General features: G+C 41.2%; 2 protein-coding genes across 3 annotated transcripts; both read right to left on the bottom strand.

Annotated features, from left to right (window-relative positions):
- Window positions 1-4,403: 4,403 nt before the first annotated feature.
- On the bottom strand, window positions 4,404-10,162 carry cfap206 (cilia and flagella associated protein 206). Its single transcript, XM_061243829.1, has 12 exons — window positions 9,846-10,162; window positions 9,591-9,674; window positions 9,138-9,228; window positions 8,620-8,808; window positions 8,293-8,451; window positions 7,911-8,125; window positions 7,467-7,586; window positions 6,879-7,077; window positions 6,080-6,220; window positions 5,398-5,591; window positions 4,946-5,089; window positions 4,404-4,760 (listed from the first exon to the last, which is right to left on the bottom strand). The coding sequence occupies exons 1-12, from the start codon at window positions 9,951-9,953 to the stop codon at window positions 4,533-4,535; spliced, it is 1,872 nt and encodes a 623-aa protein (XP_061099813.1). The 5' UTR covers window positions 9,954-10,162; the 3' UTR covers window positions 4,404-4,532.
- Window positions 10,163-10,744: 582 nt separating this feature from the next.
- Window positions 10,745-27,093, bottom strand: LOC133128055 (uncharacterized). Of its 2 annotated transcripts, none has more exons than XM_061241277.1 (23): window positions 26,849-27,093; window positions 26,333-26,407; window positions 25,982-26,105; window positions 25,660-25,762; window positions 24,684-24,806; window positions 24,465-24,581; window positions 23,388-23,548; window positions 22,757-22,903; window positions 22,519-22,621; window positions 21,644-21,772; window positions 21,221-21,406; window positions 19,271-19,530; window positions 17,956-18,990; window positions 17,607-17,715; window positions 17,384-17,491; window positions 14,828-16,531; window positions 14,594-14,716; window positions 14,145-14,273; window positions 13,782-13,974; window positions 13,536-13,660; window positions 13,157-13,347; window positions 12,803-12,936; window positions 10,745-12,648 (listed from the first exon to the last, which is right to left on the bottom strand). In XM_061241277.1, exons 1-23 carry the CDS (start codon window positions 26,865-26,867, stop codon window positions 12,425-12,427), a joined length of 5,622 nt encoding a protein of 1,873 aa, XP_061097261.1. In that variant the 5' UTR covers window positions 26,868-27,093; the 3' UTR covers window positions 10,745-12,424. The 2 variants fall into 2 exon arrangements, with proteins under 2 accessions (XP_061097261.1, XP_061097259.1); XM_061241275.1 differs by having other exon boundaries at window positions 17,601-17,715.
- Between the last annotated feature and the right edge of the window lie 407 nt (window positions 27,094-27,500).

A 27,500-nucleotide genomic window follows, 5' to 3' on the forward strand; every position in this document is an offset into this window, starting at 1 on the left:
ATGAAACTTTTTTATTTTCAATATGAAAAACAAAGATTGCCACAGTTGCAATAATGATTACTTGCTATTATATATTGCTTTTTTGCTAAACGAGACAAAATGAAATATATTTTTTAATTGAGAAACATAAGAATTTCCCACTTAAACTAAATAACTGGTTGCACCAACATTCGCCAGAGTACTTGAAAGCGAACCATTCCTATAATTTGAGATCAGTCTCAAAGGAGGAATGGAGGAATTGTTCCCCACTCTTCTTTGCAGAACTGATTTAATTCAGACAAATTGGTAGTTTATTCAAACATAAACTGCTAATTTCAGGTAATGCAACAACATCTCTCTGGGGTTAAAGTAAATATTTTTCACAAGCTTTTTCATGGTACTGATCATTCACACCAGGAGGGAAGGCCATAAAGCTCACTTAACACCATACTATCAAAATTAATCAACAACTGGCTCCAGAGTGAGATATGGGCCCTGGAGACACATACATACGTTTAAAAAATGAATGTCGTGAACATTATCACACCCATACTCATGTTTGGGTTATGTAGAGAGACAACTAGGGATGATGTATTCTTTGAGGAACGCCATATCTACCTGCTACTCTAAGAAAGTTTATAAATTGTTACTTTGCTGTTGTTTGTTCTCACAACAATGTCAAACTTATTTTAATATTTTATCCTTGAATATCACACTCGTGATTTATACATGTAGAATGTCTTTATTATGGTGGGAAGTTTGATGTTTGTTGTGTATTTGGATGGAGAATGGTGGAGCCTGGGCAGTTGAGGGACAATCCTAACCATGAGCAAAAATATTCCATTTCAGTAAACTAGAATGCTGAATACACCATCCGCTATCCATTTTTAAACATTTCATATGCTTTATCATGCTACATACATAGGCTGTTTTGATTGAATTTGGGACTAGGGCCTATGTAGTCCTTTCATCAGTCTGTTAATGAACAGATGTGGAGGGACAAATCTTTAGTCCCCATTTCAGAACGTCACAAGACAAAACAGTAGTACAATAGCCAGATTTTCAAGAAGGCCTACGCTAATGATAATAAGTTTGGTGTGAAATACTTTATAACAATACATAGGCCCATTTTGTCTCAGATCGTAGCAAAATGGCTTGTGAGACTATGGACAAAAATAAGGTTAATTTGAATTTAAGAACACATTGAATTTAACTGATTAGAATTTTTAAAGTGTGAAATGAATGTAAAGAAATTTTTACAAACCAAATTTTTGAAATTGAGGCATGGAAACTGATTTTTATTTGGGAGCCTTATTTTCTTCAGGGCTGCTTTCAATGGTGTTATATCTACATAATTAAAGTGAAGTAATACAAAATAAGTGTTGTTACCTACAGCTGGATACAATAAAGTAATTAACACATGCAAAAAATACATGCGCTCTGGGAGGAAGGCAGATGGTCCCAGAGCTGCTAGATTGAATAAGCAACATTATTAGAGCCGTCAGTGTCTTACTCCGAACTGTGACAGACAGTGCCAACCCAATCTGGAGCACATGTGTTTACAAACTCAGTCTGGGTTTGATGATTTGATTCCTTTAGAGAGCAGAGAGGAGTCTTTCACATGTTACAAGCTGGGAAATATTTAAGCTACTTAGAATATTTAAGCTACAATCTGAGACAAAATGGGCCTATGTATTGTTATAAAGTATTTCACACCAAACTTATTATCATTAGCGTAGGCCTTCTTGAAAATCAGGCTATTGTACTACTGTTTTGTCTTTTGTTCAATCAGAACAGCCTATGTATGTAGCATGATAAAGCATATGAAATGTTTAAAAATGGATAGCGGATGGTGTATTCAGCATTCTAGTTTACTGAAATGGAATATTTTTGCTTATGGTTAGGATTGTCCCTCAACTGCCCAGGCTCCACCATTCTCCATCCAAATACACAACAAACATCAAACTTCCCACCATAATAAAGACATTCTACACCTGCACTTCACGCTCACGACTGCTGTCTGTCCTGGTCCCACGGTGGTGGAATGACCTCCCAGTGGATGTCAGAACGGCAGAGTCTCTGACCTCCTTCAAGCGCAGACTGAAGACTCATCTCTTCAGGCTACACCTTTCCCTCCCTAACTCACCACCATGATTAGCCTTAGACTGTAATGGCACTTATGTATAGATTGTATAGATATTGTTACTTGTATAGATACTGTTTTTTATTGGCTGTTGTATTGTTGTATTCAGGGTATTCTAGCTGTGGTATGCTAGTTTGAAAGTTGATTGTACTCTTCAAGGGTTCTGATTATCTGTATGTTTACACTAGGACTCGGAACTGTACTGTCCTCTCAGGTCCTCTTAGCACTCATACTTGTGTTTGATTTGCACTTCATTGTACGTCGCTCTGGATAAGAGCGTCTGCTAAATGCCATGTAATGTAATGTAATGTAATGTAATGTAATGTAATATGGTGTATGTGCTTTTACATTAATTGTATTATTAAGCTATGAATGATGTGGTTGATGTCAATTTTGCATGATACCACCCCTACATGTCCCTATTTACATCAAATTGTATAAAAGTATCAGACAATTATTTGAGTTTTTACGTTTCATTTCTTTTTTGGACAAATACACCATAAATTCACACATTTGAGGACAGAACAACGTATGTCTCCTTATGCAGTAAATGTCAATATTAAACTGCAAGTAGATAAAATATATATTAATATTAAGCTGCAGTGAGTTGTGACATAATGAGAATGTGTTTCTCCAGGGGTGGAATAGCAGGCCTAGAGGTGGTTTCCCTGTGAGGTCTGTGCTGAGTTGTTGTGGTACAGTAAGTCCCCTGTCCAACTCTATTTACTCATTTCTCCTTTAATCAGCTGACCTGTAATCTCCTGAAATGTACAGTGATCACTTGTAGGGTCAGTCTTATGCTCAAGGTTAGAGCATTTGTTTTGATACCAAGGTTTGAGTTCTGTAATTCCTTTTATTGTTTTGCAGTACAGCTGATTTGCTATCTGCTAACACTGACAAATGCTTACAGGACTGTCTTCTACTAGCCTCAGTTAATGCCTTGGTGAGGCATATGTCATGTTACATTCCCACATATAGCCTGCCAGTGTCTTTACAGTCAGTCAGTTACAATTCCGATGGAGATGCAAGACCAATGCCTTTTCCCAGGTGAGTTTTCATATCATGTACCTGTTCATCAGTGCAACTTAATTAGCATACCACTCATTAATCATACTATCATCCCAGCTACATGTGTAAGTGTAACTGTTGGGTTACTGAATGTTAGATTTCCAACAAATCTTTTGTCAGAATTGTATTACCTCAATTGAGCTGTAGATTTTGTGATTACTGAGTAATGGTAGATTAATAATTACCCCTCTTATTGAAGCCAATTTTGCACACCGCCACCAACTTGATTACAATTTCAGGTGATTACCGGTCATGTTTAATTGCTTAAAATCTCTGGTTTTGAATTTTTACATTTCATCATCAATAATCACGCTCCATTGCTGTGTATGCTAGTGTACATACCTCCTAAAGGCACATATTTATTTGGCAGGTAGAACTTTGCTCCAAATTAAAATTGTATGAATGTGCTTAATTAATAAATCAGAGGCTATAATCAAAATGTTTAAGTTATAAACATTGACTGTAAAGTTAGAAATGTGGTATTTAATTTGGTATTCCATCCCCCATGACACTGTAGAATGTGGGGGAAAAAGTTGTAATTGTACAATTTGGGCCTGTTGCATGAAGTAGGGGATATCTGTGGCTCAGTGGCTGGAGAACAGTTTAACAGCAGCAAATACAGAGCTTGTGAATTCCATCACTGTCTCCCCTGATTCGGGTTACATGGTTTATGGTTTACTATTCCCCCTATTCCCCAATAAAGCCAATGTGGGTGACATTAATGATGACTGACTGTAATTGTAGTAATATAGGGATATACTTTTGTTTTTTATGTTATTGTTCATGTGTAATGACATTTTAATATAAAAAAACTGTTATTTTTCATTCGTTTGAAACTGGGTCACGAGAAGCATTTTTCTTATCTCAAAGAACTGTCATAAGTCATTGATTCTGTTCATGACTTCCATTGCAATTCATAGGAATTCCCCCTCGCCTTACTCCAGTGATGCAGTGTGATTCTTTCGCCATTTTGTACGACAAAGATTGAAAATAATTTGATCACAGACGCCACCTCCTGGACAGATCTCTCTGTAAAGCTTCATAATTGTTGTGTGTTTCAAAACAATCTCTCTCCCTGTCTTACTTCAGACTATATCTCAGATGAAGACATCAACATGCTCTTTACCCACCAATGTTTTATACATCATACTTTTATAGGATGAAACCTGTTAAAACCAGTAATTACTACTGGTTATCAATTCTGTATGAAATCAGTTACATTTTATTTGTACATGTATGTGTCTGTTTAAAAATGCAACCACTTTACTTTCATTTGAAACGTGAACAAGAATGACATTTCACACACAACAGCAGAAATGACCTCATCCTAGCAGGCTGATGGTTATTCATCGACTGCCCTTGTTAAATTGGCTTTGACCATATTCGTTGGCTTTAATCCCCCTCCGCGAAGGCCTGCCAGGTACACCTGCGGTTTTGGAACATTGCTCTGGCCGTCCTTCTTGCTTTGGCAGGAAGCGTCTTTGGAAGGGTACGTCTGGGTGACATTGTCCCTTCTCATGTGGCTGAGATCCGTCTGCACAGATTGGGTCAGTTTTCTCTGCAGGTTGGCCTGTGAATTAGACACCCTACTGAAACAGTACCCTACCAAAATGTGCTCATGCATCCAAAACAAAATGCAGGTTCAAAACATCTGTTTATAAATATTACATTCAGCTTTATATTTGACCACAATAGCATGATGTATTTAATAATTATAATTAGCTTTCCGATTAAGTGAGAGAAGTGAATACAGACCAGTTTGATGGCTTTTCTTCTGAGTTCCCATTCGTTCCATTCATACGACCTCACAATGTTTGTCTCCACCAAGTGTGTGTCAGTTTGCGTGCAGCTGTCACACTTCACGATGGGCCTCACCATCAGCCTCTCTCCTGACTGCACCTGTCAAAGCAGCACTGCCCTCAGGAAAACACTTCTGTCCATTTACAGAATCTACACTGAGAACGTGAAAGACCATGGGCCAAACGCTATGTGTAGAAACCACAGTACAATACAGAGGGTCATGCACCAGTCTGTGAGTCCAATACAACCTGCTCAATTTAGAAGCTCACGGCAAGTACATGTATAACAAGAAGGAGTGACAAAAAATGACAAATGACAAACATAATAGTAAAAGCGGTTGTTGTCTTCAGTAGAAATGTCATTGCTATGTAGGGAATGATTGAATAAACGTGAGATCTGTGGCTCACCTCTGAATATGGAGTGACAGAGGCAAACTGCTGGTGGAGTTCCAGCAGGTGAATAAGCTCTGGGGCCTTCTTGGCGATTTCGGCGACCTGCGCGATGTATTCCTCCGGCTTTGCGGCGAAACTGCAAGCCGCCTCTTTGGAACTGAAAATGTAGTATTTCTCTCTGTGCTTCAGGGTCCCAATATATGGGTTACCTAGATACAGAAATGTTCAGATTGCTATTAGTTCCATCATTTAGATTTGAATTCAGGGCCGGTGGATACTGGAAATGTTTTATCCTCCAAAGAGACATACAAGTCTCAATCAACACTTATCCTTATCGTTGACTTAGAGATTTTCTTTTAACACAATTTTTGAAAAGTTCAGCGATCACAAAACAAACCCTGATATTATGAAAGAAAAAGTAGCATGTGTAAGTACTTGTAAGTTGATTGAATATAGGTCACAACGGAGACCATAAAATGCCCTCATATTTACAAAAATGTATCGACACAACATTAATTTACCAGGCAATGATTTCTCTCTTGATATCCAAGACAGTCTGCATTATTACTATTACTTCATTTTTGGTTGACCTTATTATCAGATGATTTGAATGATATCAATAAAAGCATGAACAGGCAAATAGACTTTTTTACCCTGTTGCAGTATGTCAGATGTTAACAAGCACTGTTCTACATACCTGGCAAAAGAAAGCCCTCCTTCTCCACAAGTGTATACCCACAGATTCCTTTGAACTGAAGAGCCAGTTTGTCAAAGTTAGCTGTGGTTTCAGGGAAGAGCCATTCTATGTTTTCAAACTGCGTGGGATCAACAGGGTTCCCTGCAGAAAAGACCAAATATTGGCAGGTCCAGCTTGTTCGTAATGCGTTCCATTCACAAATGTTGCACATACTGTACATTTGACCCTGTTTGTATATAAAGTTTGTAAATGTTCTTGCATTGATGAATTAGACTTATGCAATAAGTAAATCAGGTTCTTTCCCATAGCCTCTTGAGATAATTTCTGGCACCAGAATAAAACACCCAGATAAAGCAAAGCCAATTCAGCAAAGATCCTATGTGTAGAACCTTGAACCCTCATAAGACAATTAGACACTCAAAGGTCACAATTAGTGATACTGTTTATATGTGGCAAGTGAGGTGCTATTCGGTAGGGCACAGTGTGGTTCCATCCGCCAAGACTGAATTGAGATCTTAATCTGAACTGAGATTGGCAGTCTGCCAAGGCTCTCCAATTCAAATAAATTAGGTAGGATGCATATATTACATTACCATTACATGTAATTCAGCTGACACTTTTATCCAAAGCAACTGACAGTTGATTAGGCTAAGCCGTAGATGTGTGCTCATGGGCCCAACAGCTGTGTGGATCTTATTGTGGCACCACTGACCTTGCGGGTCCCAGTCATGCACCTTAACCACTAGACTACAGGCTGCCCTTATACTACTCTTGCTTTATGAGGGCTCACTGTACCTACCTGAGGAATCCTTCATCCTCTGCTCATCGCTCTTCACCTGCATGCCCTCCAGCAAATCGTCAAGTTGCTCTTTAGGAAGGACCCGGGACTGCGTGGCTATGAAGGGCCGCAGATTGGCTGCCATGTTGCCAAGGACACCCAGCAGCACGATCTCATCCTGTAGCCCCGCCCACGTCTTGGCCAGAGCTGTGAAATGCGGCTGTGGAGAGGTATAGGCTGTGAATCCCACTTTAAAGGTACAATAGGTCATTTTGGACTCCTAACGGTCAAAAGAAGAATTGCAGCAACAAACACCGTCAAACCACAACACTGTTTATCCCTCTCCCTTCTCTGTGAACACGCTGACGTTGAAACAGCATTGGCTGCGGCAATTAGAACCAATTTTCAACCAATGAGCTTTAATTATTGGGCAGTTGTACAATGATTCAGTACAGAGTGTCAGTGCGTGAACTGTATATTTCAAAACCCAAATTTTTACCTTCATACCTTTAACGAAATACACTTATATGGTGAATTATATTACCATATATTACCCTGCAGACAGGTCCATATTTTCCAAGTATGCAGTACAAACTGTGGGACACTCACAAAAACCTGGGCAGTTGGAATTGCGGTCTTGAACTCGACAGTCGCCCTTAAGTCCTTCATTTGTGTGCGTAGGTTTGCCTGCAGCGATTCCACTTGCATTTCACATAAGCCTTCGTCTGCCTGTTGCAAACATTCAAGATACAATGCGGACATGGGACGTGGGACAATTCCAATCACATTCAACATCCTGTGGCTTTTGCACCATATAAATGGAACGTTTTATCAAACTGGAATTTGGTAAATATGAAAATAGCTCTTGACAACTTGACAGTTGATTCTGCCTTCAAGCAGTGACCGTGATTGTGGTGAAAAGCCGCCTTTGCGTTCAGGTGAAAACCTGGATAAATTTTGGTTGAAACCTGAAAGATAACTGACAAAGAAGTAGCCAGGCTATATCCAGGTAAAACCTGAGCTGGGACCTGGCTTCTATGCGATGTAGCTCACCAAGATGATGTTCAGGAAAGCTTCGTGCTGCCTCACGTTGTACACCGCCTGGTTCAGCAGGGACTTCGGGATGAAGAATTCACTGGGCCCGTCCACAGGGTCATGCAACCACTCAAGCAAGGCTGTTTGCTGGCAGGCTAAGTCAGACGAAGCCTTGAGCTCTGATAGAATGTCAGTCTTGGTGGTGGAAATGAGCTCTTTCAAGACTGAAGGCACTGTGCATGGATTTAAAAACAAAGAAAGCTTTCTAAATCTCAGTGTCTAAATTTTCGGTTTTAAAATTCTAGTAATATTTTCACCGTCATGCTAATTACAACCAAATACATGACCGTAAGACCATGTCCAGTGTTAGGGGTCTCTGTTGGGATGTGTGGGAACTTACGGTCATCGATGCCCTCCCCTCCCTTCCCGCTGTCCCTGTTGAAGAGACGGATGCCCAAGACGATCATGCTGAGCTCATTCAGCTGCTGCTCCTTGTCCTTCCTGAGGAGGGACATGAAGGTTCCCATCTCCGACTGCGGGAACACACTCTGCAAGGCAGCTTCCACAGACACAAACACCAGTTAGAAAAACAGGACGTCATTCAGCTTCCACCAGTGAAGCAATTCAAGAACTATAGATCAAAATTAAAGGTACAATTGGTCATTTCTGATTATTGTACAGCTAAACAATGTTTTGGTACAGAGTGTCGAGTTCACAGGTTGCCTACCGGTTGCCTCTCGCACTGTATTGATGTCGGTAGGGGAGCCGACGCCAGAGCGAAGCAGCACATAGCTAACGATCGCAAGGTAAAGGATATCCAGCTCCTCGCGATCCTTGACTCGGCTCTCTGTAATTTCACGGCTCACTGCAGCCAACCTCGACCGAAGCACACGCTGATGCTCCTCCAGGAGCTCACCTGGACCACGACACACACCCACACACACGCACACACACGCAAATAGTATGTAACATGGTAAACATCTCAAAACATTTACGAGATGTTTTTTATAGTGATAAGGGCATTTCAGAAATTTGTTTTATCAAAGGAGAAATATTACATGTAAATGAAGGCTAATTTGTAGAAAATTTTCAAATTTGTAAACAGAAGTAAATGCAGGTAAAAACTCAAAGCTTTCATTTTTATAATCAACCCTTGAATAGCACTCTAAAATGTCTTCATATCTTTTGAAGAAAGTGCTGCACATTTTCATAGTGGTTTAAATATTCAATCATTTTTACACTCACGTCGTGATGTGTAATTCATATCAAAATAGACCTGCATTTTGATTGTGTCAAGGGCAGGACTTTCTTGATCCAGGAGGCGGTCAACACATAACTACAATGAAAGCATTGTCATCAGTATTAGGCTATATCCAACGTACAAATACAAAGGTATATTCATTTCCATTACTAAAACCACACCGGGAATATAACATTCAATTTCTAATGTTGTTTGTTACAAAATGTAATCAGTTTCCAAAAGCTTGCAGGTGAGGACCTCTTCCTCTTTGTGCTGTAGATTTAATTTTGGCCGCTAAGTGGCGCAAAACCTCTTCCAGACTGCTGCGAGGACCATCTCATTGCATGACAGGTTTGCCTTTTGTATTTTATAGATTAAAAACACAGGGTCATGCCAGGAAGTAAACCCGCAAACGTGTGAACCAATATAATACCATGTTCAGCAATACAATACTTTACCTCAATGAGGTTTCGTACATCATTGTTTGTAAGAGTCCGATCAACGTTGAATTGATTTCTTGGGTCTAAAACAACAGCCTTTACCTAAGGAGGAGGAACACGTCATTATTTGAACTCGAGCCAGCCAGCGAAATTTGATTGTGACTTCTAGCGGTAGCACACATATTCAACATACAATGTAACGTTAGACATGTAATATTGTATGATTTCGCATCTCATTTTATGCTGAAGCATACATTAGGTACATTCACTCACCGTAAACGCAACCAAAGTTTCTGATACGCTCTGTCCTTTCCCCGCACATTCCTGAGCAACTTCACGAATAATATTTTTGATGACGCTTTCAGCTTGAGCACGAGACATTCTGAATTGCACAACTAGTCAATTACCAACGAACAGTTATTTGACTAGTTAAGAATCACTTTAAAATCCTCTTCAACGCTGATAAAATAATTAACATTCTATCAATTTCGACCGCCGTAAATCGCAGGACGGTAAATAAGTTAATGTACGGACAAGCTGGTTGGTTAATGAGAGTTTATAGCGAAAACCGCAGTTGCATGCGTTTGTACGGTTTCAAAACTACAGTTCGATATCACTTATTTTCACGGCAGAAAGTTCTTTCGGCTTCTTTGATCATCTCACGATATCCCCAAAGAGATAATCTGGTTGTCAATAAAAAGCTATCCGGAGCAGCGTTTATTGCCAGGTTTCCAAGGCAACAAGCAACAGAACGTAACGTTGTCGCTCCCGATTCAGGACCCACGTGAGGTAACGGAAATAGCCGGAAATAGCCGATCGTTTCTCTCAAATAAGTCCTTCTACTGAGAAAACAATTCCTCCAAATCTATAGTTGTTCATGCGTCATAAACACGATTTCATTTGACCAATGGTTCGCCTTAGCCTTGCAATGTGCACTAATTTACAAGTTTCTGAAACTTGCAAAAGATGAAAATACAACCAGCATTTAAAAATAGCAGAGTTCAGAACAGCAAAAGGAATGGTTATATTAATCATGTACTATAGGTAAAAATCACTGAAGTTTAAAACTTCCCTCTCCAGGTAGACAGCAAGTACAAAATTTCATACGAACCAGTATTTAAATGGCAGATTTCCTATGTGGAAATTATTCATAGTGGCAATGAGAAGTAGACTTGCTTGTAAAATAATTTATTATAAAAACATAAACATGTAAGACAAGACATAACTTGGTTAACAAATTGAGCATAAGCAAGTGCTTTGGACTGAAATATTCCACTTGGGAACATTCCAGAATTAAAATTTTACATTGTACCCATGTGCCTAAATAGGTTTGTGCGGTTCAATGAACCGAAAAGCCATAAATTGTCAAGTCCTTGGACAAGGCTCTTACAATATTTATCCTGTACATTGCCAAATGACCCGCTTTCAAACCTGAGATTGAGTCACGCATCAACCCCATTTAAGTATTGTAACATGGTTATAAAAATATTAACACATGCAGAAAATGGTGCTTCAAAGGAAAATATTTAAATAGTGAAAAAGTGTGCTTACCACAATATATCCATTTCTACAATACCATTAATGGGTTGATGCATCGATTTGTCAGAACGCCTCACTTAACAGATTTATCATCAGGGATCCAAAGCATGTATAACATTTAAGGTGGTACAATTACTCATTTCTTTTCAGATGGCATATCAATCTACACTTAATACTACATAATCTAATCGCACAAATACAGTAACACAATGCTGCACAAATTACATTCTTGATTCAAGTGAATTAAAACTGCAATTTCACAGAATGCACACAAATAATCAAAAATATTTTGCTGGTAATCTAGAGTGCATCAAGCCACACGTGAACAAGATAAATCCGATAAAAATATTTCTACATCATAGAGAAAAGAGTATTGTGTATTGAGCATTGAGCATACTGAGCAGTATTGAGTATTGAGCGCTTGAGGACATCAGTAAAGCCAGTTATCTTGATAAACCCACTGACATTTAACCCAGGGGAAAACTAGGGACAAAGACAGGTAAGCATACATCATGGATGTATCAATATGATGCACCAAAGCACTCATTCGGAATCTGCCTCAAGATCGGTAAGAATGGATAGATAAAATGGCCCTTCACATGCAGTGGTCCCAAGGACAGAAAGAGCAAATACCCCAAATATGCCACCAAGTTAGACATCACATTTAGACAAATTTCCAATTTTAGCAAGCATATATTCAATGCATAAAACAAATGGTATGGTATATACACCCCAAGGCGCCTGACTCAATTCAGACCACAGTACATGAATTTGTGGATAATAGCTTCCCTCCAAATGTAACTAATGTTTCCAGATGTTTTGTGGATATACAAAATGTACATATATAAATACTATAATATTAATATAAAAATAATTGTGTACTTCAGCGCTAAACAGGACTAGCCTGATTTAAATGAAGGGGGGGGGGGGGTGCTGCATCTCTTGCTCTACACTACACATCCAATAATTCAAATCCATTTTCAGGCAACAGAAATAGGGATACCGTAGCACCATGAATTAATGTAATTTGCAAGCCCCAATCGCTTAGAAGTTTGTTCTGTGTAATACTTAGGAATAATGTAAATATATTATCTTGGTGTAAAGCCAGGATTTTCAGACATTGAATAACACTGAGTTACTCAAATTAATTTGTATGCTTATGAATAGAAAGGTATACATCAGAACCAATTAAAACGTAATACAATTTGTTTTAAATGATTAAAAAAAAAAAAAAAAGCTCAGAAACTTGGCACCATTACAAAGCTGTATTGCACTTGTGAGAATTCGCAGCAGCATTGCAGGCTCAAGCCTGCTTAGAAGCACTTCCTGAAGATAATCGGAGGGCCATACTCCTCATACTCCTCTTGACTGATCCATGACACAGGGAGGCTGGCCAGCACAGCTCCTCCACGCCACACAGAGAAATCACGGTCCTCAGGACAAGTCACCCGTACATTCTCCCCAAGTTGTGCAGGCACCATTTTCTTGATTTCGCTCTGGAGACGCTGGGGCAAACCAGCGAGGAGAGTATTGCCACCTTCAGGGAGAGAGTGGGAGAGAGGGAGAGAGGCTGTAGACTGTGGACAAAGCCTAAAAGTTCCAGATTCTGAATATGAAGTATACACGTTTTGTTTTCCTGCCTTTTACAGCTCGCTCACACACACACATACACAAGTATAGGAACTAATTACCTGATAAAACTATATTCCCGACAAAACTCTTTCGAAGGTCAATGTCAGTATGAAGAATGGATCTGAAAATGCTCTCATGAATCCCATAGCTGTCTTGTCCAATCTGTTCTGGCTTAAACAGGATCTCTGGTGCCCTGTGTGAAGATATCAAAAAGTAAAGTCAATGAAACCCATATAAAAAGTCAATATCGAAATGTGTACCATCACATTTCACAATCCAAGAGCTCAACTAGTGATTTTAAGAAAGGCTCACATTCCCAGAGGACAAAAGTTGAACACTATAAGGTGTCTACACAGAGTGGGGTGACAGTTTGTGTTACAGTGAAGGGAGAGTTTGGACAGCTCTATAGTTACCTGAACCTCTCAGTGGTGAGGCGAATGACCTGTCCATCAGGCATGGTGTAAAACATCTCCCTGCTGGCAGGCCCCCCACAGACCAGCTCAGCGTCATAGTCCTGGGCCAAACAGCAGCACCTCTCCTTCATTTCCCGTACTATCTCCAGCTCTGCTGACGTACGCATAGACACACCTTGCTCCTGCAGCAGCTGAGAAAATGAAGTAGATAAGTATATGCACAACCCGATTGGGGGAGGACACGGTCAAGCTCTGGAGGCGAGACTATGAACTTCAGGATCAACACAAGCTTTCATCTTAACTGGGGGGAGGAAACCCTGTGGAACATTTTAACAGGATTGGTTATATGTAAACAATTGGACAATGTGAAGCACTGTACCTTTCTGAGGTGGAGTGTGACATCATTGCCAGCCAGGGTAAAGCGTTGCACTGCATGAGGTAGACAGTAGCCCTCATACACTGGCACACTATGGCTTACTCCATCCCCAGATTCAAACACAACACCTGTGATCAGAAATTAGGTAGTAGGGAAGGGTAACAAACGGTTGAAATGCAGATCCACACTGCAGCATGGGCTAATCAAACCAATATGATCTAAGCACAGGCCAGATGGTGAGGAGTCTACCTGTTGTTCTCCCTGCAGCATACAGGGCCAAAACAGCCTGCATAGCCACATAGGCATAAGGCACACCAAAAGTTTCGAACATGAGCTCCATCATGCGCTGTCTGTTCTCCCGGGGGTTCATTGCTGCCTCTGTCAGCAATACGGGGTGATCCTGAGGGTCCACACGCATCTGCTGGAAAGTATGGTGCCAGATCTGAAACAAAACACCAATCAAGCACTGAGTGATGACTAACCAATACTCTGCACCAGTATGAAAAAAAAAAAAAAAAAATTATATCCACTTCAAATCATGATGAGTGCAAGGAGCTGGATTGCAGTACAAGATGTTTGCTTTACAGGGACCACTGCCTTGAAATTACCCACCTTTTCCATTTCATCCCAGTTGCGAATTATGCCATTCCTCATTGGATACTTCAGGGCAAGGACTCCCCTCATATGCTGTGCCTCATGTCCAATGTAAGACTCCCGTTCAAAGTTCCCATTCATGACCTCCTGCAGTTAAGCGGATCAGAAATCTGAATCAAGTCAGCAGTGTTAGAACTTTGCCAATGGAATTGACAGATTTGTAGCACACCGGAAAGCTAGAATTGCCAAATGTGAAAATTTAAATCAGAAGTAAAATGTGTGTGGCAATTACCCTCCTCTTCATTTGGGTATTCAGGTGCTTGCAGCACGTACCACACATGGAAAGCCAAAAGCTTACATGGCTGTTGTCAACTACCAGAATCAGAGTCAGTCAGGCTTTCAATGTTACCCAGTATTATTGATTGGTGCTTCAAAGTAAGACTACTGATAATTAAGATCTGCATTACTTCATATTTGGGTATTCCAATGACTGTAGGGAATATGGTAGTTGGGAGGTCCTGATCAGCAAAACCAGCCTTCACCAGACCTGATCCAGTATCCAGAATGATTGGGGTTTTGAAGTCCATAATCTGTGAAAAAAAATAGCCAAATCAAAAAAGTACATGCAAGTGGTGCATTCTGAAATAGCAAATTTACAAATCGAAAACAAGGGCTTCCTACAATAAAGCAAATGTTCGTACCGCATTCATGTTGATGCTGAGCTGGCTCTCATTGAGAGGCGACCTGCAGACAGACCTTGCCACAGCTACACTTCTCAGAGATGGGACCTCAGGTATATCCACTGCACTCTGTACATCAGTTCTGTTTGATAGTCCATCAAATTCCAGCATGGAGCCTTCAGGGGAGACTCGTGGAGAGGATTCCCTCTCCTCGAGAGCTGGGTTTATACTGAAAGCATTTTCAGAGACCACGGTATTGCATGCATCCAGCTGCACTTGCAGGTAATTTAGAGAAACCGGTTTTGTGGCTGAGGACACGGAAGACCCTTCAACAGATTCTAGGCCAGTGCTTTCTGGGGCTATACATACATTTTGGCCTGTACCTGAAGTAGTGTTATTGTTATTATTACTGTCCTCCTTCATGTTTGGGGTCAAATCTGGAGCTTGAGGTTTAGTTGACAGTTTGTTTTTTCGCTCTTTAGGTTTTGGAGGTGTCCTAAGTGCTTCTGAATTTAGGAGTGCTGTTGCGACAGGATCGTCCGCTTGGGGTTCTGATGCAAGAAACAAATCACATCCAAGGTCCTCTGGGCTTGCCACTTCACCTTCAGCCTTTGAGAGTTTCAATGCCTTCCTAGGTTTTGGTACTGGAACCTTTGGAGTGTCACCACCAGGGTCAAATGCTCCCTGTTTGGGACATGGCGTGGGTTTCAAGGAAACATCTGGAACAGGCGGCACCCCATCAGCTTGTGTTTCACCTTTGGAATTCTCTACAGTTGCACACTCCACCAGTAGTCCAGCCTCACCTGGGTGACAATCTTTCATTATTTTTGGGGAATTCATGGACTGAGTTAAATCATTCAGAGGGGATTGTCTTCGGTCAACTTCCAATTTATAACTTGTATCATTGGGCACAGCAGGTTCACAGTTACCGGAGGAACTGCATGTATCCATTTCATCACAGGAACCATGACATTCAGAGGGGCCATCATTCTCACAAGTACTGAGAGAAAACTCTGCATGGCTCAATGTGAAAATCCCATTCTGAGACTCTTCAAGCTTACCCTCATAATCCTGATTACTCAAACTTAAGATCTCATTAGTAGGGGACTGAACTGAAACATAGTTTTGATTAGGGATCAAGTGCATTTTGTTAGGGGCATGGCTCTTAGAACCTGAAACAAGCTCATCACACAGTGCATTATCCTCAAGGTTCTTCAATTTTGAAGTTCGATCCATGATTGAACATTTCACCACTTTACGACCTCTGCTTAGCCTGTTCTTGAGTTTACTTTCCTTTTCCCTCTCTGTATCTAGACTGTTCTCCATCTTCTCCACCTCTCTCTTCTCCTGCTCAAGCTCCCTCAGAAACATTTTCCTGTCGTTACTTGAGCATCTTGATGGGGTTTGCTCAGACTGACGTTCAATAAGTCGCTCCTCTTCCTCAGATTGTCTAAACTCACAGATCTTCAAGTTCTCTTCCATTATTTTCTCTTCTAGAATATGGAGCCCTTTCAGCTCTTCAAGGACATGGCATCTACCACTTTCTCTGGTCAACATCCCTGACCCAAAAGCTACACGGCTGTCGTCTGCAGTGATGCAATCAGAGACACTGAGCTCTGTCTCAGGTGGGGTATATTCAGTGCCCTGATCAATACTGGTTGGAAGGGGGCCATCCTCAAAGCCAACAATGCCTGCATCCAGTAAATCACTAGAGGACATGGTTACCTGGAATGGGAGAATTTTAAGCATCAGATGTAAGTTTAAAATGTAAAAGGTAGATGGATCTAATTGTAGGGAACATGTGACTACACTTCCCATGATTCCACTAGACACTTCAGTGACATACACATATAGAAGCAGAGTTCTCCACAGCGACTACTTCTCCACAGACATGGCTTACCTCGCAGTAACTAGTCTAAGCCCATCTTAACCAAAGTGGAATCTACACGTTGCCAATTAATATCGGCAATTTTAATTATAGATTTTAATTCCAAATTTTGTTAGATATTTTAGATAGTAATCGGTCTCATAAAATTACTGTTTGCAGTTATATGGCAACACCACATAATCCTCATGTATGGCAGCAATTATGACTAAAACAACTTCACCATCAACTCACAATTCTGTAGAGTAGAGGCATATCCCCCACAATGCATCAATTAAATCCCCTACCTAGACATGCATTTAGCATAAAACATGAGAAATCTCTGTAAAAAGGGGAATTTTTTTTACTGAAGAACGGGGGGTAATCATCCTCTCAAAAAGAAATTCAAGCGGCGCAGTTTTCCAAATATATGGCATACCCAAAAAAAAGTCACAATGGCCTACAAAGGCCTGAAACTGGTATTATATCTGGCTTAATCAAAATAAATACTTTACATCAATCATATTTACTACAAGTAATAACAACTGAAGACTTAGTGAATGGTGAGGCCCACTTCAAAGTTCTTGAAATGCTGTGCAAACTAAATTTGTGGGTGGAATCCCAATCCAATTAGTGAAATTAGATTCCCACAGGCAGAACAGTGGCTCAATTGTTTGTGGATTGTCAGCTGAATGGAGTGTGGTATGTCCTACCATATTCAGCTGCTCCTCACTGTCCCATGACCCCCAGTGCTTTCTGCCATTCTCCACCTCCATCAGAACATCTAACATTTCTTCCTGTGCAAGTACATTCTCCTCTTCCTGCAGTATGGACATACATTTTGTCAGGTTATACATTTAAATTTGACTGAGGTGTTAGCATGGAGAGGGAGACAGTAGCTAAATTCACAGGATGCAACTCGGCACAAACCCTTGCCTGTAGTATTCCTGCTGCCCGGTCAAGGATTTCCTCAACTTCTTTAAGACCCTCCTGCTCTTTTAGGTCCCAATCGGTTAGGGACCCTCCAGTCAAAGAGGCAGTCAACCTGCAAAAATAGAAGACCAAATAAATATTTAATGTTCAACAATTATGTACAAATAAACTTAACTAAAAGATCATCAATGCTTGAGGCTACTGACAAGTGGCCTTTTTCTGTGGTTAAAGGGAACAGTGAAGAGAACATTTGCGGTTTAATTCAAATCCATACACCATACAAGTAACATTTCAAGTTACAACAGAAAGCCAAAACAAACAATTCTCAGAGGTGAATAACATGACAAATTACCTTTCGTATGCTTCTGGTTTGTTGTTATGCAAGTCATAGGAGTCCCAGAGGAGAGTGGGGACACTATCCACTGTGCTTTCCTGTTTGTCCTGGGAATCGGTTATGGTGCTAGATAGGATATTGCATATGGGGCTTAGGTCCAATTCCTCAAAGCTATCCTGTGCCTGCAGAATGCCAACCCTTTCCCTTGGCCCAACCTCCATTCCCCCAACATGCATCGACTCTTCCTCCCCTCCTGAATACTCCTGGGTAGTAGGTTGCACCTCGGTTTGTGTAGGCTGGTCCCGTGATCTCTCCGATGAGTCTTGCCTTCGAACAGATTCTTGTAGGGGGCCCTGTGAATTTGGTGAAATGGTGACTGTGTAAGAGCTCTCCAGGTCCTCCACAGGCAAGCTGAGCCACGGGTTCTTCGGCAATGTCGCAGAACGCTTCACTTTAATTTCAAAATTGAGTGAGCCCATGGTTATCTTTGGGATAATCTGGATGCTTGCGTTCGAGCTGCTCCCGGCCCCTGCAGCGCCAAACTGAAACTCCTCCCTGCAGTCTTCAGAGTCAGACACACTGGAGAAGTTCTCCTCATGGATCTGAGGCTGCCTGACTATCGGTCTGAATGTCTCCCTGGTGCCCTGTGGCCTGGGAAGTCCCTCCCAGCCGTCCCTTCCAGCCCCAGCATCCAAATGGCTGCTTCCGGCACCGTCAAACCCGGAGTCGAAGGAGCTCAGTGATGGCGGCTTTCCCGACAGTGGCACAGGCCCTTGAACCAGACTTGGTGCAACCTCTTTGCCAGAGTCCCACTTGCTCAGGTTGCTGAGCTGAGTCTCAGGGCTTTGCCTGGTACGTCCATCACACATGTCTCTGGGAAGACTGGTTGTGCCTTCTGTACAATTCTGGTCCTTACTGGGTGCTCTGGGACCCAGTGGATCCACATCCCGCTTATTGCCCTTCAGAAACTCATACTGCCACTGCAGGGCCAGTTGGAGGTCATTGAGAGGTACAGCCCCAGGCAAGGTCAGCAACTTTCTCAGGATCATGCACCTATTGTTTGGAGAAAGGGAGCCCATTTACAAACCAGCTCCACAACCACCACACCAAGCTCATTCTGAGGTCATACACCTTTTGAACGGACACCTCTAGTTTGATATAAATTACTAACAGCCCCCCCCCCCCAAACACCTTGCATCTGCACATTAATGTTCTACCTTCATAGTTCAATGCATTATTGCCTTGCCTCACTTTCAAGGGGTTTTAATATCAATGCAAATTCAGTAAAATAAAGGTTGACAGGTTCTCTGAAGTTTTACAACCATGTCCTCACCGATGAGACAGTTGCTTCCCTGTCTTTTGTAGCAGGCCATCAGGGATGATATTGGCAAGGTGGGCAAGCTGGACCAAATCATCCATTTCAGGTGAAGGATTCTTCTTCAGGAATTCATAGATCTTCTGCTTCCACACAGGGACACCACTGGCCTTCACACCCTGGGTGTAATGCGGATTTGAGAGGCCATCACGGGTTCTACTCCAGAGGAGATCTTGGAGGAAGTTCTCATAGAGCACCATGTTGTACCAGCTTTGAGACTGTTGTGGAAGACAGTCACCATTAGTCATACAAACTTTTCTTTCTTTTTTTCCCCCCCCTCTTTAAATGACTAAATTTGATCAATCCAAACATTGCTGATTTTAAATGTTTCACCACTAGTTTAAAAAAATAATCTTATGAGAAATTACTTCTAATATCAATGCAATTTCTTGTTCAAGACTGGCTTGTTATAAGCTACTGAAGTGTACCGTTTGATGAAAAACTATACAAGCCCACATTTTCCCTAAATTCGTAAATACAATACTAGATTAACAATCACATTCTGCACAAAACGATGTATTAAATGGGTTCATATGGTTACAGACAAATCTGTTAACAGAACAAATTGTTCCATGTTTGCACATTCAGTTATGACTGTTCCGGTCTATTGGTTGCCAGGCAACATTGTTCATTTACGTCAATAGAGTGCCTCATGGCAGTTCTTCCTTATGCACATGCAATATTAGTGTTTTAAAGCATTTGGTCCAGCTTCACACTGACTTAATCCTCAATGTCATACTCATTTGTGAAATTTGAAAAGCTGCACTACAAATGAGTTGCATTCCTGCTCATGTCGGAAAACCAGTTAATATTTCATCTGAGGGTTGATATGAAAGCCTCCATTGTGACTGGTTCAGTCACAAACAATATGGATGCGGTTGCACTTTGGGTGAGTCACATGAGAAACAGCAAGCGTACTAGTGAGATTTCGCCTCCAACTTGGTCAGCTATTTTAAGTCAGTGTCTGTAGTACAGACTACACATGCAACAATCCCCCATTTACCCTTGAGGCTTCATGTGGACAGTCAAGTTCCAGGATCAAATGGTGCCTTTAAGCAAACGAATACAATAACTGTTTCAAAGAGAAACTTCTCTACAAAATCTGCAATCATTGTCACTGTGGCATTAATGACATCTAATGAGCAGAAAAGCTGTACTGTACTTATCCAAGCAAACCATACACAATTGGCCAGAAACTGAAATGGGAATAATGGAGTGCTATTCAATTTATTGAATATATTCAGCCCCATCGAAAACGCACTAGTTTTAAAAAACAAAAATGTCTTCCATTGAACTTTGAGCAATATGTTCAGAATTTGTGCATTTCAACACTTCAGCTTCTGTCTTGTTAAAAAGCACCTAAATAACAATCCAGATTACCAACCTAGGCTGAATCCTGAAAGATTCTACTTCATCCCTGCACAAGAGTCAAGCTCTGGCAATCCTCTGGTTATGCAGACATGAGCCTGCAAGGGGCCGACTTGCACTCCATACAAATGGAACTACCCACTTGATTTTAGCAGGAACCTGATCTGATACTCTGAAGGCATGAATGCAAATGGACATTCAAAATGGAGTCTCACTAGTACGCTAAGACAGGAACCTGAACAAGTAGCAGCAGTTTAATTTCAAATGAAGCACCAGCCGGCTCATTTAAACAGGACCAGCAAAAATACATACTTGTGGAAAGTATTTAGAAACCATAAGAGACCACACACAGAGACAGAGACAGAGACAGAGACAGAGACAGAGACAGAGACAGAGACAGAGACAGAGACAGAGACAGAGACAGAGACAGAGACAGAGACAGAGACAGAGACAGACAGAGAGAGACAGAGAGAGACAGAGAGAGACAGAGAGAGACAGAGAGAGACAGAGAGGAATCCAACCTTTCAGGTGACCACTTACATTGTTGTAGTAATAGTAAAAGTCAGAGACTGCTCTGAGGGATTGGTGTGGGAGCTCAACAGATGTGCGGAAATTCTCCTTTAGATGCTCCAGATCATCCACCCACTCTTCCCTGACCTGGGTGTCCCCAGGAGGGATTGTCTCCTCAAAGGTATGGATCACATCTTCTGCACGGCGAACAAGGGCCTGAAAACAAATGTTCAGGAGAGTTGAAAAGTCCAGACCCCACATCCAGGAAATGTGCAATATAAGAAATGGATGCCGTCAATGCATTACACATTAGCAGACACTACAGAAGGTCAGAAATACACAACAGGTTGGATAAGGTATAATTCGCAGAAAGAACCTTTTGTCTACAGCTATGAACATCAAGCCTAATCGTAAATAGGCCATGTCAGACAATATATATAGATAAGGCATTACCATTGCTGGAGTATAAATGGACTTTTCAAACTCCAGTTTCAGACTTTCTGCTCTCCTAGCATCTTTAGCAATCTCTATTGTGTACAGCTGGAGCTTCTCCTTTCCTGTATTGTTGATATGTTCAGTAATCTGTTGGTGCACAGGAAGATTAAAAAAATGGTTTGTTGTCAGAAATAAAAAATGGGAGCCTTGAGATACCCAGCCAATCTCTTTCCTTCCCAATGCAATAAAATACAAACATCCGGATGATTATTGGACTCATTGAATCCCAAATACAGTACAGGCATTACAGATGTCAGTGAATGCATTCAGCATTGGACCCATACTGATATGGCAGCAATTGACCTGGCAAGTAAAAATATTTCAACAGTTTAAATATGCATTTAGGTTCAGGAAACATGTCTATATACAAATATAACGCAATAAAGCTATATGACAAGTGCAGTACAATGTAGGCATGGGTTTAAACAGTCAAAGCAAATATTGTGGCCTGTAAACCAGGGAATTAGGCAACCTTTATTTTGGAGTGTTAGCAACACAGCTTTACCCCATTTGAACCCAAATTGCATAATTAGATAAATTAGACTTTGAAATGCAGTTCGCCATCCAAACTATGAATATGCAGACAATTCAATTAAATCAAGTTTCGATGGAAGAAACCAGTAAAATCACTGCACTACAGGACAATGGTGCCTGCGAAATTTAAATTCCACAATACTGACCACATAAGCATGGCCATCACTACGGAAGTGAAAACAGTCGAGTTTTGTGCATTTTTACAACAGTTTGAAGTAAACGACACCAACGGAACATCTTTCAAACTCTTTGACAGTTAAACATCTAAACAGGCTACTCCTGCTTTCCATTACACAAACCTGCTGTGCTTCCTTCCTGAGCTGGAGGACCTTCAGCTGGAGGTGAGCTCTGGAGAACGCCTGTTGCCACAGCAACTCCACTTTCTCTACAGCAACCGTTATCCTTTCAAAAAGAGGACGAGACTTTCAACCCCCACAAACACCCAACGGAGACAAGGATACAAAAATGAAGTGTCATTTCTAATTCTCTGGAATGGTCATGGAAACCAGTTAAGTTTACAGAAGCCCCGTGCCTTACCGGCTGTAGTTCTGCAGCATGTCATAGGCTGTGTGTGTGAAGAGGGCTGTGCCAGCCATGGCTTGGTAGCAGGGCTCATTCTCAGGGTAGCGCAGCTTCTCAACTACATGCTCACAGTGCCTCAGGAGGTCATCCAGGCCCAGCTCCCTAGGAACAACAGGAGGAGCATCACCCCTTTTACCTATAACCAAATGTCAAAGTTCCTATATGCTTTGCCAATATCCTTAGTCGTTCTATTGGAAGAAAGTACAATGTTTCTAATCCCCATGCCCAAAGCAACACTTGAGATTTAATTCCTGAAATGTACTGAAAGAAAATCAGCGACAAATCGGTTCAGGACCAGCAATCAGATTAAAGCACAAGAGTCATCTTATACTTCAGGGAAAATTAAAACCAGCAACTCCAATTATATTTTGGAAACTGTTGCCAGGAGGGCACTAATCACAGGAGCCAAGGAAAGATGCTTTGCTGGTCCTGCAACATGAGTAGTATGTAATCTGATCCTTTAAGAGCAATGCTGGACCAAAAGTGAAATCTCTCACTGTATGGCTTTATTAGTGGGTCTGACCATCAATGTATTTCTCATCTTTGGGAAAGGTTCTGACATTCAACAGCCAATACAAAGCCTCACCTTCTTAGCTGTTGAAACCTAGCCTCGTTTACAGAACAGAACTCTTTTAGCTCCTCAAAGCTGCTTGGTACCGGCTGCTGGGATAATGTCTGTAGGGTGGCAATACATGAAGGGAGCCTGTGTACAACAGACAGGAAGTCCTGGACAAAGGCATCAATCTCCTGGAGATGAACAGAAAGGGGACACATCATACATTAGCAGAAATTTGAACTGCAAAACACACCAACAAAATCACTGATGCAAAGGTTTGCTATAGACTGGTACTATCCATAAACAGCAGAAATCCAGAGCAACATCTGATTAGGTACTCACAAAATGCCCATCTAGAGGACAATGCCTATAACGGATCCATCGCAGAAACAAGAGACGGCACTGTGCCGAAATCCAAATTGCGTCTCTGGAAAGACTTCACTCATTCACAGCAGCTAACGAACACTCGACGTGGATGATGCGTTTGAAAGGGCCCCGCTGAACATCACTGAATATGATCAAATGGCAAATGGGACTGCCTTTCAATTGCTAATGAGGTCAGACGGCTGCGCTTGGCAATTGCGCAAGCTTCACCAAGGTAACGAACAATGGCTCGGAACCGCTCAGCTGAAACTCATGAATGGATTCCCTGATCGAGGCACAGGCTGCGACAACGCACAAATGTAAACACACAAACACCTATAGACCTTTGGACAGAAAAGAATGCATGTCAGAGGTGGGGGGAAGGTAGGTCTCACTGATCATCAGCCCAAGATGGTGGACAAATGCATGTTAAACTGATTATAGTTAGGGTACAATCATAAGACCCCTGATAATCTACGCACTAGTGCACACCGTAGCAAAACAGACAGCCATGATAAAGCAGATCAGCCAGGCTAAACCACTTTAAATTATGTCCTTCAGAACAGTTTAAAGATTCAGGGTTCACAGTGTCATCACTGGTCTCTTGGTATTTACTTTGCCTTTACAAGCCCTGGATTTAGGGTAAATTGTAACATGACCAATAAAGGGAAAGATTCAAAGTACAATTGCAAATACATCTGTAAACAGAAATAAAAATGAAGACAAAACAAAGTGGCAGAATACCTTGATGAACATCACCCAACTCTGGTGGCAGTAAATTAGATACCCTCCCAATGCAGCAGTCAACTGGCTCTGGTCAATGTAGTTGGACAGCTCGAAGATTTCTTTCAGGAAAACACGCTATAGGGTAGAAGCAGGTATTTTATCCTTTACATTATCAAGTTTGCATGTCAGTTGCATTTGAACCATTTCATAAAGCAACTGAAAAAAAGCCCTGCCTACCTTAAAGGATGCAGAAATGTGACGCTTTGAGTGGCTTGGCACCAGTAATTTAAGTAACAATTTCAGGACATCTTTCTTTTTAGGCTGGACTACATACAGTGTGTGAATAGTCCTCTTATGGACCTGGGAAGGGTGAATACAGAGAGCAATAACATTACATCCTGTCCATCAGACATACATGTATTTATAGAAACATAAAAACCTAGGCCAGGGGGTAGTATTTGCCCAATAATGATTAACACCTTCCCACAGCATGGGGTCAGACCTAGGGTAGAACGCATTTCAATCACCTTTAACAACATTAGCTTCAAATAATGGAATGAAGTCCATGGCAAATAAAAAGGTAACCGAAAGCATATGAGGCAAGCTGCAGGCACAAGCTCATTCTCCACCATCCAAACAAGGAGATGCATACCGATTTCACAGATTTCAAAGAACCACCATTTTAAATAATTTCTAATGGTGTACAATTGAGGCTGATAAAACAGAGGTAAATTACCAGATTAAGCAGGGAAGAGGGGAAGAGATAGCCTGTACATGTAGCATCCACTGTTTTTGCATCAGTCTTTAGAATACAAATTATTTTTCCTGCTATGTTTGTTCAAACAGCTTTTCAAGTTCATTAGTAAGATTTAGATCAGATGGCAGTCCAAAATAAATGTACATGTGAAATCTGGTTTCTGCAGTGACGTGCATTATGGGTACACCACCACAGTAGACTTGAGATTAACAAATTTATTTTTGAATGTCATCATCTCAGACAGTCTAGCCATTATTAAATGCACAAGGAATTCTATTGTGACAATTCATCGGTTTTACTGATGCACATTTGCATTTGTACAGCACAGAACACCTTTGAGAGCTTGCCATTCGATTTCATTCGAGATGCAACAGTAGTTTTGAGAATTATGCCTTTAATTGCAGGTCAGATGGGCACTGTCAATATTCGAGACAAGAGCTCCGTTGGAAGGATTACCTCAAGGAGGAGGATGGTTTCTGCAATGAATCTTGTGGTGGTTAGGGTGGCTTGCCGCAAATCAACTACCACCGAGACCATGGACTCCTTCTCCCGGTATTTGCTAAGGAAGATGTGCAATAGTCAGCAATCAAGGGTTTAACAGGCTTATACCATCCCCTCCAACCAGTTATGCTACAAGTTTCATAAAAAAGTCATATCCACAAATGGGCATACAATACTCAAGAGCACAACCATAACAATTATTCCATTACACAAAGAAACATAACATTGATATACAAGTTTGACTGGTTCCTAGTAACAAGGTCATAATGATACATACTTGTGCAACCGCAAAAAATAATTGATGAATTCAACCACTTCCTCCTGGGTCAGAGATGAGATAAAATGTTTGTGTTCCTCTACTGGGAACACCACCAGAGGACAACTTTGCAGGTCAAATGCACCTAAAAAGGACCCATAAATGTACCTTTTATATTGATATTAAGCAAAAACCTCAGGCCAACAGCTCAGGGAATGCAAAGTTAATATGAAAAATTTTAATATTTAGGGGGTACAAACTGGACCGGCCCTCTTATCAAAACAAGGTGCTGAATCAAGATTTTTATTTCACCACTTATTTGCCAAGAAAGTCAGCTATAAAAACAAACAACGTTTTGTTTTTTTCCTTTACCAGGGAATGTGACTGCTCCCGAGTTTAACACATGATCCGGAGGCAGTGGTAGGGAGGGGGAAGGCTTCTGGAATTCTGCGGGGATAATTATACAAAAAAATTGGTGTCTTGTAACGGTTGAGAACAGCAACCCGGTTCAGTAGGAGTTCTATCTTTTATTTCAGTAGATCATTTATTCAATCATTCATCATCGTTAGAAAAATGAATGTGAAGAATGCGTTCGTACATTTCAAACACCCACAGAAATAATGTTCAAAGATCACTGAAAACGAATTCGAAAAAGAACATTAGAATACTGGATAGCTGAACGCCACAATGGAGCGAGGCATACAATCTCCCTCCACCTGTGCAATAGCACGGACATGAATAAGCCTACCATTTCCGTCACAAACAAGCCATAGTTTATCGTCGGCAAGAAAAAAATATAAGGTAACAATATCCATACCTTGGTTTTAAAAGAAAACATCCAATTAAAGTAAAATAAAAAGCGAATCGCTCCGGCGCCCGAGTCGTTACCTGTTGCGTTGCTGCTCATTTTGAGGGAGTTCTCAGACCAGTGCTGGACAAACGTAAAACAGCTTTCATAGTTACAACCGGGCGCCGGAATGCAAAAGGCAAATAATATACTTGGAAACTATCCCGCCATGTTCTCCAACGACTAGCCCCTGAAAGAAAGGCTTCTTTTCGCGTGTCGGTAGGAGAACAGACTTGGGATGCTTAGACCTCGAGTTTCCGCCATGTTACAGCCATTCCAACGCGGATCACACAGCTGAGCAATCACTTTGACTGGATGGTGAGCCCTCATTTATAACTTCACAAACAAGGAGGGGCGGGGGATTCTCTGAGACAACCGTAACAGGCTCCAGTGAAAGCGAAAACGGGACGATTCTCAGTTATTATCGTGCTTTTATGATTCATTGGAGTCAATAAATTACAAGATTTCCCCTATTGCAGACTGCCAGTCAAAATAAAACTCATATGCTATGTGTCTAAGTTACGTATGCGTCATAGCCTATGCTATGTAGGCCTACATCCATAATGTTTAGTTTTAGTTTTTAACACTTCAGAAAAATGCTCACGTATGTTAACTAATGGCATTTTTGGTGGATCAATTGATCAATCTGGCCAGTACTACCAGATGAAAGGACGTAGGCAGGTCAAGGCTGGA

This window comes from Conger conger, chromosome 5 (assembly GCF_963514075.1).
Source record: "Conger conger chromosome 5, fConCon1.1, whole genome shotgun sequence".
NCBI classification, from domain to species: domain Eukaryota; kingdom Metazoa; phylum Chordata; class Actinopteri; order Anguilliformes; family Congridae; genus Conger; species Conger conger.

Excerpts from the sequence above, each read along its gene's own strand:
- cfap206 (XM_061243829.1), bottom strand. The coding sequence starts at position 9,953 with ATGTCTCGTGCTCAAGCTGAAAGCGTCATCAAAAATATTATTCGTGAA. Across the intron at positions 9,229-9,590 it reads ATGTACGAAACCTCATTGAG|TTATGTGTTGACCGCCTCCT; the intron begins GTAAAGTATTGT and ends CTTTCATTGTAG. Across the intron at positions 8,809-9,137 it reads TATGAATTACACATCACGAC|GTGAGCTCCTGGAGGAGCAT; the intron begins GTGAGTGTAAAA and ends GTCGTGGTCCAG.
- LOC133128055 (XM_061241275.1), bottom strand. Across the intron at positions 26,106-26,332 it reads GGGAGCAGTCACATTCCCTG|GTGCATTTGACCTGCAAAGT; the intron begins GTAAAGGAAAAA and ends GGTCCTTTTTAG. Across the intron at positions 13,661-13,781 it reads TGCTGCAGGGAGAACAACAG|GTGTTGTGTTTGAATCTGGG; the intron begins GTAGACTCCTCA and ends TTCTGATCACAG.